The 12,881-nt window shown below is 31.6% G+C and overlaps 1 protein-coding gene across 1 annotated transcript; it reads right to left on the reverse strand.

Moving 5' to 3' along the window:
• Nucleotides 1-2,346: 2,346 nt before the first annotated feature.
• Nucleotides 2,347-12,418, reverse strand: LOC144836213 (protein SAND-like). Its single transcript, XM_078691464.1, has 15 exons — nt 12,249-12,418; nt 11,412-11,533; nt 11,031-11,101; nt 10,491-10,701; nt 9,897-9,975; nt 9,499-9,585; nt 9,056-9,149; nt 8,591-8,705; nt 7,981-8,120; nt 7,566-7,647; nt 6,892-7,103; nt 6,293-6,471; nt 5,949-6,051; nt 5,728-5,823; nt 2,347-3,156 (listed from the first exon to the last, which is right to left on the reverse strand). Exons 1-15 carry the CDS (start codon nt 12,317-12,319, stop codon nt 3,112-3,114), a joined length of 1,707 nt encoding a protein of 568 aa, XP_078547590.1. The 5' UTR covers nt 12,320-12,418; the 3' UTR covers nt 2,347-3,111.
• Between the last annotated feature and the right edge of the window lie 463 nt (nt 12,419-12,881).

Below are 12,881 nucleotides of genomic sequence, written 5' to 3' on the forward strand. Positions count from 1 at the left end.
TTACCCACCATTCATTGCGAATCAATCGCCCAAAAAATTTCGCTGGCACGTGGGGGAGAAGTTGCCATGGATGTACATGACGTCATTCTTTGTTATTGGTAGATCCATCTACTGCTACTACCCCCACGTTTTCGAAAATCCTAATTATTAAATGGATTAATGTTTAGTTCTATATAATATTATTAATTGATAAGGCTTGGGTCATTTTTGTATTTAATATTCTGATTTACAATATTTAAAATAAAATATTGATTCTAACAAAAGTTGTAAGCCCAGGTCCTCCTCTAGCTCTTCTGTAGGGTCTCAATATGACTTGCTCAATATATTATTAACAAGTAAGAAATATTCACTATTAAAGATTAAAATTAAATTATTTTAACATATTTTTTACTTAATGAGAAAAATTATTTTTTAAACACGTTATGATGTAATACTAATAGTTTTCTCGAATCAGAGATACTACCAGGAACAAACTATTTACTATGCAAAATAAACAATTTATTACAATTAAACATACTAAATTTAAATTACAGTATATTATTCATATTTTTAATAAAACGCACACAATCATTTGTATAGCGGAGGGGGTATGTACGGAAGATGGAGTTTTGTAGAGAAATAATCTTGTCCCAACTTTGGAGTAGAACCTTCGGCCGCTAAACGAAAACCCGTCCGTCTGAGGCAGGCGGTTGCTTCTCATTCCTTTGCCATATATAGGGAAGTTATTCTAAGCTCTTGACGTCATAGTAGGAGAGCCCTATGTCGGTTAAAACCGTCATAATCGCTCTGAATCTTGCCGTAGTCATTGATACCAGGTGTATTATCAAAAAGTACACTCACACTAATTTGTACTGTCGGCTGGTAAAGGACAGATGCATCAATTTAATATTAAAACTTATTATTTTCATTGGTATTAGATTAAATTATTCCAATTAATTTTTATTGCAAAAATTAAATGATTAAAATAAATGGTATGTAGTCATGCGGTCACATTCTTATATCGCGTTATTTTGAAGGAAAACATTCAATAAAAAATCATCACTGTAATTTACTATTCAATGCAGATCGACAAATTAAGCCAAAATTTGGAAAATAATCATTCATTTGCGCTTATAAAGCACATTGTGCAATTTTTAAAAATTATTTTAAAACATTTAAAATCCATCCATGCCCCATGCCAAGTACAGCGCGCGATATAGACTATGATCCTTCGCGTCGTGATTGGTCAAATTTCTCAGCGTTGCGTTGCGTCCTGGTAGTTCCCCCACTCGAACGCAACGCGGGACGCAACGCCAGCAATTGCACTGTGTGTTTTTACGCCATTTGCGTTACAACAGCCTTAAGCTTGGTTCCCACTAGCGACGCAACGTTACACAGGAACGTCACGCAACGTAAGTGATTTGACCAATCACAAGCGATGGATTAATCAATCAATCAACTCGCTTACGTTGCGTTACGTCTCTAGTGGGAACCACGCTTATAACCAAACATTATAGATTTGATACTTGTAGGTAACAATGTCTTCACTAACATTTATTAGAACGATTGCGTAATTCTTAGCTAGACAAGAAAAAGTTCAAATAAATGTCATGTCTAATGAGTCAACCTGGTCTGATAGTAAATAAAATACTTATCACAATAATGTACCTGGATGATGCGGCACGTGGGCGGATCGCCCAGGGATCTTGATCAGAAATTACCAATCCGACAGTATAGCTTACTAACTGGAATTTGGTTCTGAGAAGTGAAAATGCGCGGTTTAAAAAGAAAAGGTTTCAAAATAGTTTTCAGTAATTCCCCCAACACCACCTTTCAATAAAGCAAGAAGTATTTTTATATTAATTTCAAAACAATTCTTTTCAAAGTCCTCTCGACTCTATCTCTATTTTATGATGCCATATTCTTTAATTAAAAAGGAACATAACTTACAATGGTATTTCTCTAAAAGATGTCAAATGTTAGAACAATCATTGAAATAATGGATTGTAGAGAAAGGACACATTGGATATAATCATTTACTGTAGACTTAACTGGTTAATTAAATCTTTATATGTATTGTATTTTACTTGAAGGATATCAAATAAACTCAATTAATAAATAAAATGTCATGTTATTAAAATCATACACCTAACTTAGTAGGCAAACAGAATAAAAACAACACTTTTCAATAATATAATACAATTAATTTAATTAAAGTAATTCTGAAACGAAAATCACATGTCTTTTCATATATATAATTTATGCACTGCATAAAAAACATTAAAAAATAACATTATGAATATGATATATTAAAATATATTAAGAACATTGAATAACATTAATCCACAGAATATGATTATTGAAATGATTATGAAAGAAAATGATATCCAATAGGCAAATAATTATAAAAGTCTAAAACTGATAAAATTAAAAATACGGTAACTTTCGTTTTGTTTACAAGAGTATAATTATAAAAATAACAGATGATATATAATTATTAATATTAGTATTAGAAAATGTTTAGATTATGATGTAGTTGATCAAAGACAAAAATATTATATCAGTTATTACACATGATACCAAAATATGTACACAATTTATACACTATATTTTATACAAGTCTCACCTTTGTTATACAACTAGCTGACACAACAGTAACATGTCATGAAATGTACCTTTAATAGGGGTGTACCCTGAACAGGAGTTGACTGTAGTGTTAAAACATATGTTTCACCTTGTTTGTTACACAGGAATAGGGGTGCCCAAAGGAGGGGTTCTACTCTATTAATGACTTAATTGTGATGATAAACTTTGTATTACTTTTAACTTACTAAATGATATAAAATAGAGTAAATCAATCAATTTACCCCTGGTGTATACATCAGCATTTGTATTAAGCAGATTTGTCAATTTTAATATTTGGGCATTCTCTTGCTCCTGTTGATATCCTAACCTACCCGTACATGATGATTCTCAAATAAGATACTTTTTATCTATTTATCTAGTATTTGAGGTTTTAGCGGTGACTAAAACAGAAGATGGTGATTCGCATGAGATCAATCGTATAGTGGGGAGTCTACTGTGTCAGGTGTATTCTGCAATTCTGGTCACAATATCATTGTCCAATCAGAATCAGAATGTTAGTGCATTCAAGATAAAAAGACGTTCTTCTTCTTTCTATAAAGAAACAATATAAAAAATTGACTAAAAAGATTGGTTACCATTCGGACGCAAATATGCACAACACCAACAGATCATCTGAACTGTGTTATGCATACTGTACATCCCTGCATTAAATCTATTCTTAGTGGGAGCCAAGCATTAGTTACTAGTTTTGTTATATTTTGATAAAGCGTTTTAGTGTTCAACAAAATGTGGGTACAGATGAAATGAATACTGTCTCTAATACGATTACTGTACTCTAAAATTATATAAGAATAACTCTATTAAGGAAAGTAGAGAGAAGACATTCTATAAGAATAACTCTATTAAGGAAAGTAGAGAGAAGACATTTCAGCTGTTAGAGTAATGTTATCAACTCATGTTAACCTATATATCATGTATGTTGGTTAACAGTGAGATACTTAGAATACCATTGGTCATGTTCACCTGGTCTAGAGTAACATATTCTAATTGTAACATTAAAGGAAGGGTAACATTATGAGAAAGAAACAGAAAAGCCATTATTATCCTCAATGGTAGAATAACTATATCGTAGGTGACTCCCTTGTTAAAATTGTTAATATTTACTTAGCTTGTTGGCTGTACTGCTTCAAAAACTGGACAATTACAGACTCAATATTACATTTTAACATCAGATAACATACTTTGTTGATCATTATTAATTTAACTTATGATATTCTATATGAAGATTACAATTCTAAGAAATGTACTTTGAAATGTAATCTTTAGACTCAATATTACATTTTAACATCAGATAACATACTTCATTGATCAGATTAATTTAACCTAATGATATTCTATATGAACATTACAAATCTAAGAAATGTAATCTTTGAAACAGTTAGACAATTTGCTATCACTGCAACTAGTAATGTGTTTATTATGATTATTAATGGATAAATAATACCATAGAGAAGTTGATTGCATTCTGTTGGTGTGAATGATAACTCTATAAGGGGACACAGCGATGTGGTAGTAACTAAGCTTGCTACTTAGATGAGGTCAATAAGGCCCAGGTTTTTAATTAAGTTGACTTCAACAGCTGGCCTGGATGACAGGTGCAGTAACATAACATTTTGTGTAGCTTATATAACAGCGTCGCCAAATATTGCAATGTATATTTTTTTTATTCTCATATGTTTATTTGTGTTATATATTCTCTATTAAAGCATTTTATTAGTATATCTGGTTGTAGTTACACATTGTTTGATTTCTAACATTTTCTTTTCATTATCTATATTATATTATTATTATCTATATTATAGTTATAAAAACTGCTAAAAAAATATGCGTATAATGTATGAAGCTCTATAGAAACATGTGAATGTTCCTATAGACAAATGTATCTATCTTTTATGCGATGTGAATTATATTTTGATCAAAAATTTAGTTTTATCATGACAAATAATTTTCTTTACATTTGTATGAAATGTTTATTATCAGATTGAATTAATTTCAAAACAAATTATAATAATCAATAACAATTACAACTGAACCTTTTAACCCCTTAATTTGCATATGTTCATATTCACTGTATTATATAAACAGAGAATTCAAAATTATAATATACAACCAATGAAACACATGCCATCATGATAGGATTATCATCATTAATGGTGACATAATCAGTCAAGGTTTTATAACCAATGCCAAAAGTGTGCATCAATCATAAATCAGTGTAATTATGCAAATAACAATTTATAATCTAAATAAGGAATGCAATTCAATTGTACATTAAATGTAATTTGTAATAAAGTAACACCAACACATAGTTTATTAAGTAGTAATGTTGCATTGATTTAAACTAAATTAATTTAGAAGATTTATTTAAAAAAACAATTCCTTTCATAAATAAACCGAGATAGAGACTTTGAAAAACCTGCCAGATTTTATGTTGATAAGGATTATCCTGTGAACAATGGGTAACATTTCTCTAAATGCAGATATTGTACCAGTGTTTTTTTGCTGGTGGTGGTGGAAAGGCACTACTGTAATGTATATAACTTGGTAAGGCATTTTGCACAGGCATATCACCAAAAATATAATTAGGTTAAAAATACAATTTAACACCTGCTATGCGATACAATAAAGCACCTGGCCGATTTGTCAGAACACAGTTTACCCCTGATGTGTCAAAACCATTTAAAATAAAGGGGGAGATATAACCTTTATACAGAATGTCGCCCTCTCTGTAAATGTAAACTGTCATCTTTAATTATTTATACCTAGGGGTTAAAGATTTCAAAATAACGATTTTTACATTATGTAATGTATATTGTATAGTGTTGGTGTGTAAATTTATTTTTATGCTACATTTTTTATGTGTATTATAATATTTCCTTGTCAAGAATGAATGATTCAAAACAAACCAATAAAAACCCTAAATTGTAAACTGGTAATAAAAGTAGTGTAACGCAAGTAATTTGACCAATCACAAGTGACTTTTATTGGACAAATGACTTACTTACATCATTTGATAGTGTCCAAATGGGAACCAAAACCCTACCAACAGATAGGAAAGACAAATTGACAATATACCAGGTATCATCTTAAATAATAGCTTACCTTTATCCATGTGAGCAATTTATTAATTGCAGTTATTGCACTCTGTTTGGTTGTTAAGGCTCCAAATGTAGCGTAAAGCTCAAATCTAGAAGTCACCTAAAATAAATGTTAAACAACAAATTTATTTTTTTTACTTCAATAGCAAATAGGATTAAGTACTTTCTTTTTTAGGCTATTGTGTATTTTTAAACTTTCAAAATCTCTAAAGTCATCATACTAACCCATCCTAACATTGCTTCCCTTTGTCCTACATGGAACATAATCTTTAATGGCCTAGACTTGCTGTACATTCTTTGGTGCAAGTATTGATATAAACCAAACAACCTGAAAAATTGAGTTTTATGTGACAGTATTCATATTTGAGTAATTATTTGGAAGTCATTGTCAAGCTTTTATTTTGGGAAAATAAACGAATAAGAAGGTGATTTAACAGATCGTGATGAGTGAAAATGTATTCTGTCAATGTCACACAGGGTCTGTTTAATTAATCAACTTCTTTGTCTATCATCCGAAAACGGAAGCTTGCTTTTATTTAACTGAACAAACAGATAATTAACTTGCTTACCTTTCCTGCTCTGCTGGGCTCTTGTACGGGGCATCAAGCTGTGGACTAGTAAACTGTGAAGTACTTCTAGATTTGTAAATAAAATGTCGTAGGTCAGATATACCAACTTGTTGACAACTATAGCTGCCTCTTCTTACTGACGACGTTATCGCATCTAAGCAATTATGTTTCTTCATTTTCTAAAAATAAAAATCAATTGTATCGTAATCAAATAAACATGTTGAACAAATATGTCTTTCAGTATATCATACGACACGATTTATCAAGCTAATTTTGTATGTTTCCCTTTCATCTATATAATTTATTATATATATTTTTTTTATTTCATACACATCCAACAGCGAGCATAAACTCGCCAATTACAGGATAGATAAACTATTTTATAATTTATTGTGCTTGTAAACTAAGTCTCATTTGAGGCTTAGGAAGTTGAATTGAAAGAGTTGTGAGTTACAACCCTAGCACTAGGTCAGGATTGAACCCTGGACCTTGGGATTGGAAGACAAGCACATTAACCACCAAGCTACAGCTCAACTCCATGTTGTATATTATATTACTTATCATTGACAAAACTAGTATGTAGATAAATGTAAGCTTACTTCTACAATTTTAGATTTGCAATCTGACAATTCAAAAAAGAGATCCCTATCAACAGTTAAAAGTAGTAAACAAGCTGGTGTGTCTTCTAAGTATGAAACATAAGCATGTAGGAAGCCACTACTGTCAAACCTTGGTAAGCATATAGGAGTCCAAGATTCACCATTACGAAAAGATGATGATGCATTTACTAAATTAACTATCAAGTGTAAATCTGAAACAAATTAAAATAGTTATATTAAATAACATTCTTTGTACAACAATAATTGTATCATAATATTAAACTGTCACTGGTGACAGTAAACATCACATGTCATCTAATAATATAATGATGATAATTAATGGGTTCTTTTTTTTTTTAACATTGTGAGAGGTTGTTGACTGATCTACGTTTAAAAATCAGCCTACAGTACGTGCCCTTTTTAATGGCCTAGCTTCCTGGCCTTCGTCAATGATTTACAATGGATATATTGAATACAAATTTATTTTAGAACAGGTGTGTTGCTTTTATAAAATAAATAATAAATGTTTTGTATTCATTGGATGGAGAGAAAATGCTATTTAAAGAAAGACTGACTGCTCTTTTTAAACCGGCTCTGCATGGATAACTCACCATCCAACTCATAAACATCCATTATTTGTGTATTAATGCAAGTAATTGTATAGATTTACTTACCACCAGGATGTAGTACATATTTTTTCATTCTTACAAGAGCTACGAGTTGATTATCTGCTAATAATATTGCAAATACTAAATCCTGTCGAAATAAAAAAAAACAATAAAATCTTTAAAAATTATCGCAATGTAACAATTGTTGAACCCAAAACCATGAATACAGACTTAGGCAATTCAGATTTATTTATTTGGTCCTTGCGGAAATTTGTGACAGGCACAATCACTCACATAAAAATACAATGACATACAAAATATATATTGAAAAATAAACTATGGAAGGCAAATAATGTCCAAAAAAGTTATATGTAAATCTAATTTTAGTTGAAAACGAGTTGGGAACAGAGTAAACTTTCTAGAGTAAAGTGACTGCACAGGGTATATACTATGTAAAGTAAAAAACAGAAGAGATACTTACTTTAAGTTTAGCTGATTGAAGACTAGAACTAACTTGGTCACGGATCTGTGACTCAAGTCGTAGGCATCGTACACCACTCAACAAAAAACAAGGATCAGTTTCCATTATAGTACAAAGATTATCAAGAAATTTCTCAGTTCCTAGAATTAATGAAATAGAAACTTTATTACATGGCTGACTCAAAGAAATGGGCTTTTTTTTTGTGTCATCATTGTTTATGTATCTTTTTTATTGTTATTGCTGTTTATAATTTTGGTGAATTTTTTATTTCATATATTTTATATATTTAAATTTAATTTTATACATTTTTATCTTTATAACAATTTTTTTGTAAAAACTGCATCCAATTTGGCTGGTGGGCACGATTTGTAATTTTCTTTTATGTGTTTTTTTTTTTTATCAATAAAGTGAAATACTAATAATAATAAATGAAAACCAAGTGATCTGCTAATAAGGGTGATGGGCTAAAATGATGACGTTAATAAGTAAACATGGTGCTGTTTACACATTCTATTACTACTTCATCTAGTTCTATAGCACCACAGAATAGCTATGATATGTATTGAATATTGAAAACGTAAAAAAGGTACACTAAATCTTATATACAAACCTGTTAATAGTCGCCTTAAGTCATAATTATGGCGTTTGTGAAAGGCTTTTTGTAATGTTGTTAATGTCAGTACACTTAGTATTTGGTTGTAAACACATGTTAATTGGGTATACACCTGAAAAACACATCAATTATTAAAGTATGTTACACACTTCAATATCTGTATCTATATAATACTATAACAAATAGAAAAAATCTAGTCCTGTGGTCCTAACAATAATTACATTTTTATTTAAATTTTAATTTTTGTAATAATGGTACAGTACATGATGAAATAAAGATACAACACATGTTAACCAATAAAAGCACTGTGAAAAATATGCCATTAAAATACAGAAGGGATAATAATAAATTTTGTTAATAAAATATTTTCCAATTATGTTATACAATTTTGGTACTGTTCATTGGATTGAATTTCCTTTTCACAATCCACATTTATCATTGTGGCATAAATAAATCAGCTACCTGTTGATGAGATTCTTGTGAATTAGCTACTGCAACAAGTATAAGAGGTGATCTAACCATAAACACAAACTTATGGTCCCCTGCTACTATTAATCTGTAAACAAACAAAAACTTGAATGTGAACACATTTAATATAAAAAACTTGAATGTGAACAGGTTGAATGTGAGTATTGGGACTGTTACAGTACTTTATTGATTGCCAATCATACTATACATAATCATCAACAACTGAAACCACTCAATAGATTGAAACAATACTTTGCTAAACGAAAGTATAACATCCTATTAATTTGGAAATATCAGAAATTGCTGCATGAAAGGAGGTGCTCTATGTTGTATGTGATATGCAGGGTAGGGAGTTTACGGAAATATATGCCTTCGCCAACAACAGCCTGTGATCATGTGGTTCTCGGGGAGAATTAGAGAAAAAAAGAAATAAATACCTTAATGTATTTTTGCTAACACTGATGAATGACACCAAAGCCTGCATCACTCCCATCAATGTCACTAACTTATCACCACTTCCATGTCTGAAAAAAATATTATAAAGCATGAAATGAAAACCTTAAAAACATGTATTGATACATCATTTGTTTACTACAGGGCTACATTTAATATTCTGACCCTCAAAAGAGTTTGATTTAGTTCTACTCAAGATGACCCACACCCTCTCAGTCTCCAATCCCTTATAAGAAAGGACTTGGTTAGTACAAGCCTCTTTAAGGCCTTCACAGGAAATGGTTGAATAGTAGACCAGAGATTGAGGCCTTTACATCTTCCTCCTATATTTACCTAGTGAATATGTGTGCTTAATAACTATTTAAATTGTATGAAAACCTACCTAGTATAAATAGGCTTGCCAGCTTCACTTAAAACAAACACATGCTTTTTCTGCCGTTGCCATTCTTTGTTGTTTAAATCTTTAAAAACAATTATTGCAAACCTCTAAAAATAGGTTTATTCATTCATTCATTCAATCTTTTATTTCGGAATCTCTGGTCCATAGAAAGTAAAAATTACATATAAATGAAATAAAATAAACAAGACAAATTACTACTACTCATCTCAGGATGGCATTCCACCTGGAGAACATCTTCGACTTAACTAAGACGTTGCTTTTAATCGTTGAGACTAAAACATTTTCGCTTGCATTTAGTCTACCCATCAGGCCATATATTGATTTTCTTAACAATTCATAAAAACATAGAAAATCTTTTAATGTACTGAATAATATTTATATTTAACTTTATACCGTAGGCTGTTATTTACTAGTATGTCACATATACATACTTCTTCTTCCATTTAGGATCAAACTTCAGAGTTGAAGGCTGCTGCACCACTGGCTATAGCTGCTGCATACAGTGGTGCATACAAAGTTAAACAATAGTTTTAAAATCAACAATCAAACTGGCATAATAATTAGAAAAAAAAATACCATCAGTTGAATCAATTTCAGACACCGCAGATGATGCTGCTTCATTCTCTTTAGCATCCTCTCCTTCTAATACTGCATTCTCATCATTTTCCTGCTTGACAATCTCATCAGTTGCTACGACAGGAACATCCTCGTCATCAGTCGGACCTGATTCACTACTTGAGGCTTGGAATGGCTCGTCTATTGCACCGTGTATACTGCCATTGCCAGTCTAAATTAAAAATGGAAGAAGAAAATATTTGATTAAATTTTAGTGAATTTCAGTCAAAATTACAGGTGAAGAAGTAATGCTATTTCTAATTTAAAACAAAAATGAATTCTAAAATATTTTGACTAAATTAGTTTTGTGTACACATACTATAGTTTAAATTTGCTAATGCTTGAAATTAAAAATTCTATTGAATAGTGCAAAACGAAAGAATGATAAGGTTTCATAATCTAGATTCTGCTAAGGCCATGACCATATTTAATTATTTCTGCCAATGTATGTAAGGAATTAAGTTTAATAGTAATGTAGAAATGTGAGGAATAAGAATGTACCTTTGTTTCCTCTTCATTTTCCTTTACCTCCTGCCTCTTTTCAATGTTTGTACTTTCTCCGTCAGCATCATCTGAAATGTAATAGTTGAGGCATCAAAATCAACTTATTTTAACTGACATTAAATAGTATGGATGACAAAAAACTAGGGTCATAATCATAATCATCTTCCTATCTACAGAACCTCATTTGAGTATAGTCGCACATGGGTTGGTCACATTTATGCAGCAGGCTTCCTAATTTCCTTACATTTTGTGTTCCGCACATATTATGATGTAGGGTAGGTGACCTTTTTAATACTAGAGGGTCAAAATAAGAATGATGGAATAACATTATGCAGACTGGGTAGTGGGTATTTAACTACTACTAGGAGGCACACTAACCTGGATGTCCAAGTTCAATAATATCATGAATAGTGCCACTTGGTAAACGTTGTCGCTCTGCAATATCTGAATAATATTCTAAAGTGTCAATGTCTTCAGATGTACCAAGCACAGGAGTCCCACTGCAAAATAAATTACTTTAAACAATTATGTAGGCCTGTTGCGGCGCAAAAGTACAGTAGTCTATGGCAAATAGTAAAACTATTTGTGCATGGCAGGACGAATTATAAATATTCAATGTATTTGTCATTCACAAATTAATAAGGCATGTCACCACCATGAACTGAACAAAAAGCTACTCAAACACAGATTTTAACATATTTAGAATTGTTATATAATTTGTAATTCAACAAGATTGAAAAAAAAAGCAAAGAAAGTACTTCATTCATTATTGGGGCATAGCCTAGCCTAGGCTAGTATTATTAAGTAGGCCTGATCTATACATAGTTTTGTAGGCGGCCTATTATAGTAGGACCTACTAATAGGCCCTTCTAGGCCTAGAGTTCACCTAAGAGACTGTCAGTCTACTAACTTTGCCTGACTGAGAGGCCGATTCCACTCTCTCAGTAGTCTCAACTCTCCTCCAGTTAAGGGCCTTTCACACCTGTTCCGGCACGGTTCCGGTCCGGCGAATCGAACATCAATGTTTCGTTTTCACGACGCTCCACGCGGCTATGCGCCAATCGATATGCGCGTAGGCGCGTAAAAACGAAACATTGACGTTCGATTGGATTTTCCGGCGCCGGACCGGAACCGTGCCGGAACAGGTGTGGAAGACCCTTTAATCCAGTGCCTAGCGTAGACAAATGTCAGTTTTTAATAAATAACAGGTATTACCTAGCCCCTGGTTCTTGACCTTCTATTACATCTGCTTCTTCAACATCATATGCATCTTCATTTTCACTCATTTTCGAATCATTAAATGGAAAATACAAGGGAGTACCTTTCTTGACAATATGAAAACTAGGCCTACACCATTACCAACTTTTCTGACGGAGGATCGAGTCTCTTTACTATGCTGCCCTCTACAATTATGCCCTATGGGCAAAGACTCTTTGAGTATACACAAATAAAAGAATATCTTGATAAACAGGCAAGATTGTTTGATTGCCTTGGTACAGGAATACCAACATAGCATAGACTAAAGGTTTTAGTGTTTTTCAATTACATGTTTAACTATTAATTTCACTCAAATAATATATCTATTTAATATTTTAAATATTTTTAAACAAGTTCAATGTTTGCAACAATTCCAAAAAAGATTGTAAGCAAATTATACCATAAATTACTCACAAAGATTATTCTAATATTCCCAGTTTCCTGGATCCTTTCTGCATTCTCACCCCTGAAGACGATCAAAGTATATTGATCGAAATGTAGTGAATCTCAACAGTTCGTTTCAGAACTATATATATGTACTGTATAACCGCAAACTTTACATCAACAAATTCAGTAATTCCATTCACTGTG

The sequence above is a fragment of the Antedon bifida genome, chromosome 1, assembly GCF_963402885.1.
Source record: "Antedon bifida chromosome 1, ecAntBifi1.1, whole genome shotgun sequence".
Classification (NCBI taxonomy): Eukaryota; Metazoa; Echinodermata; class Crinoidea; order Comatulida; family Antedonidae; genus Antedon; species Antedon bifida.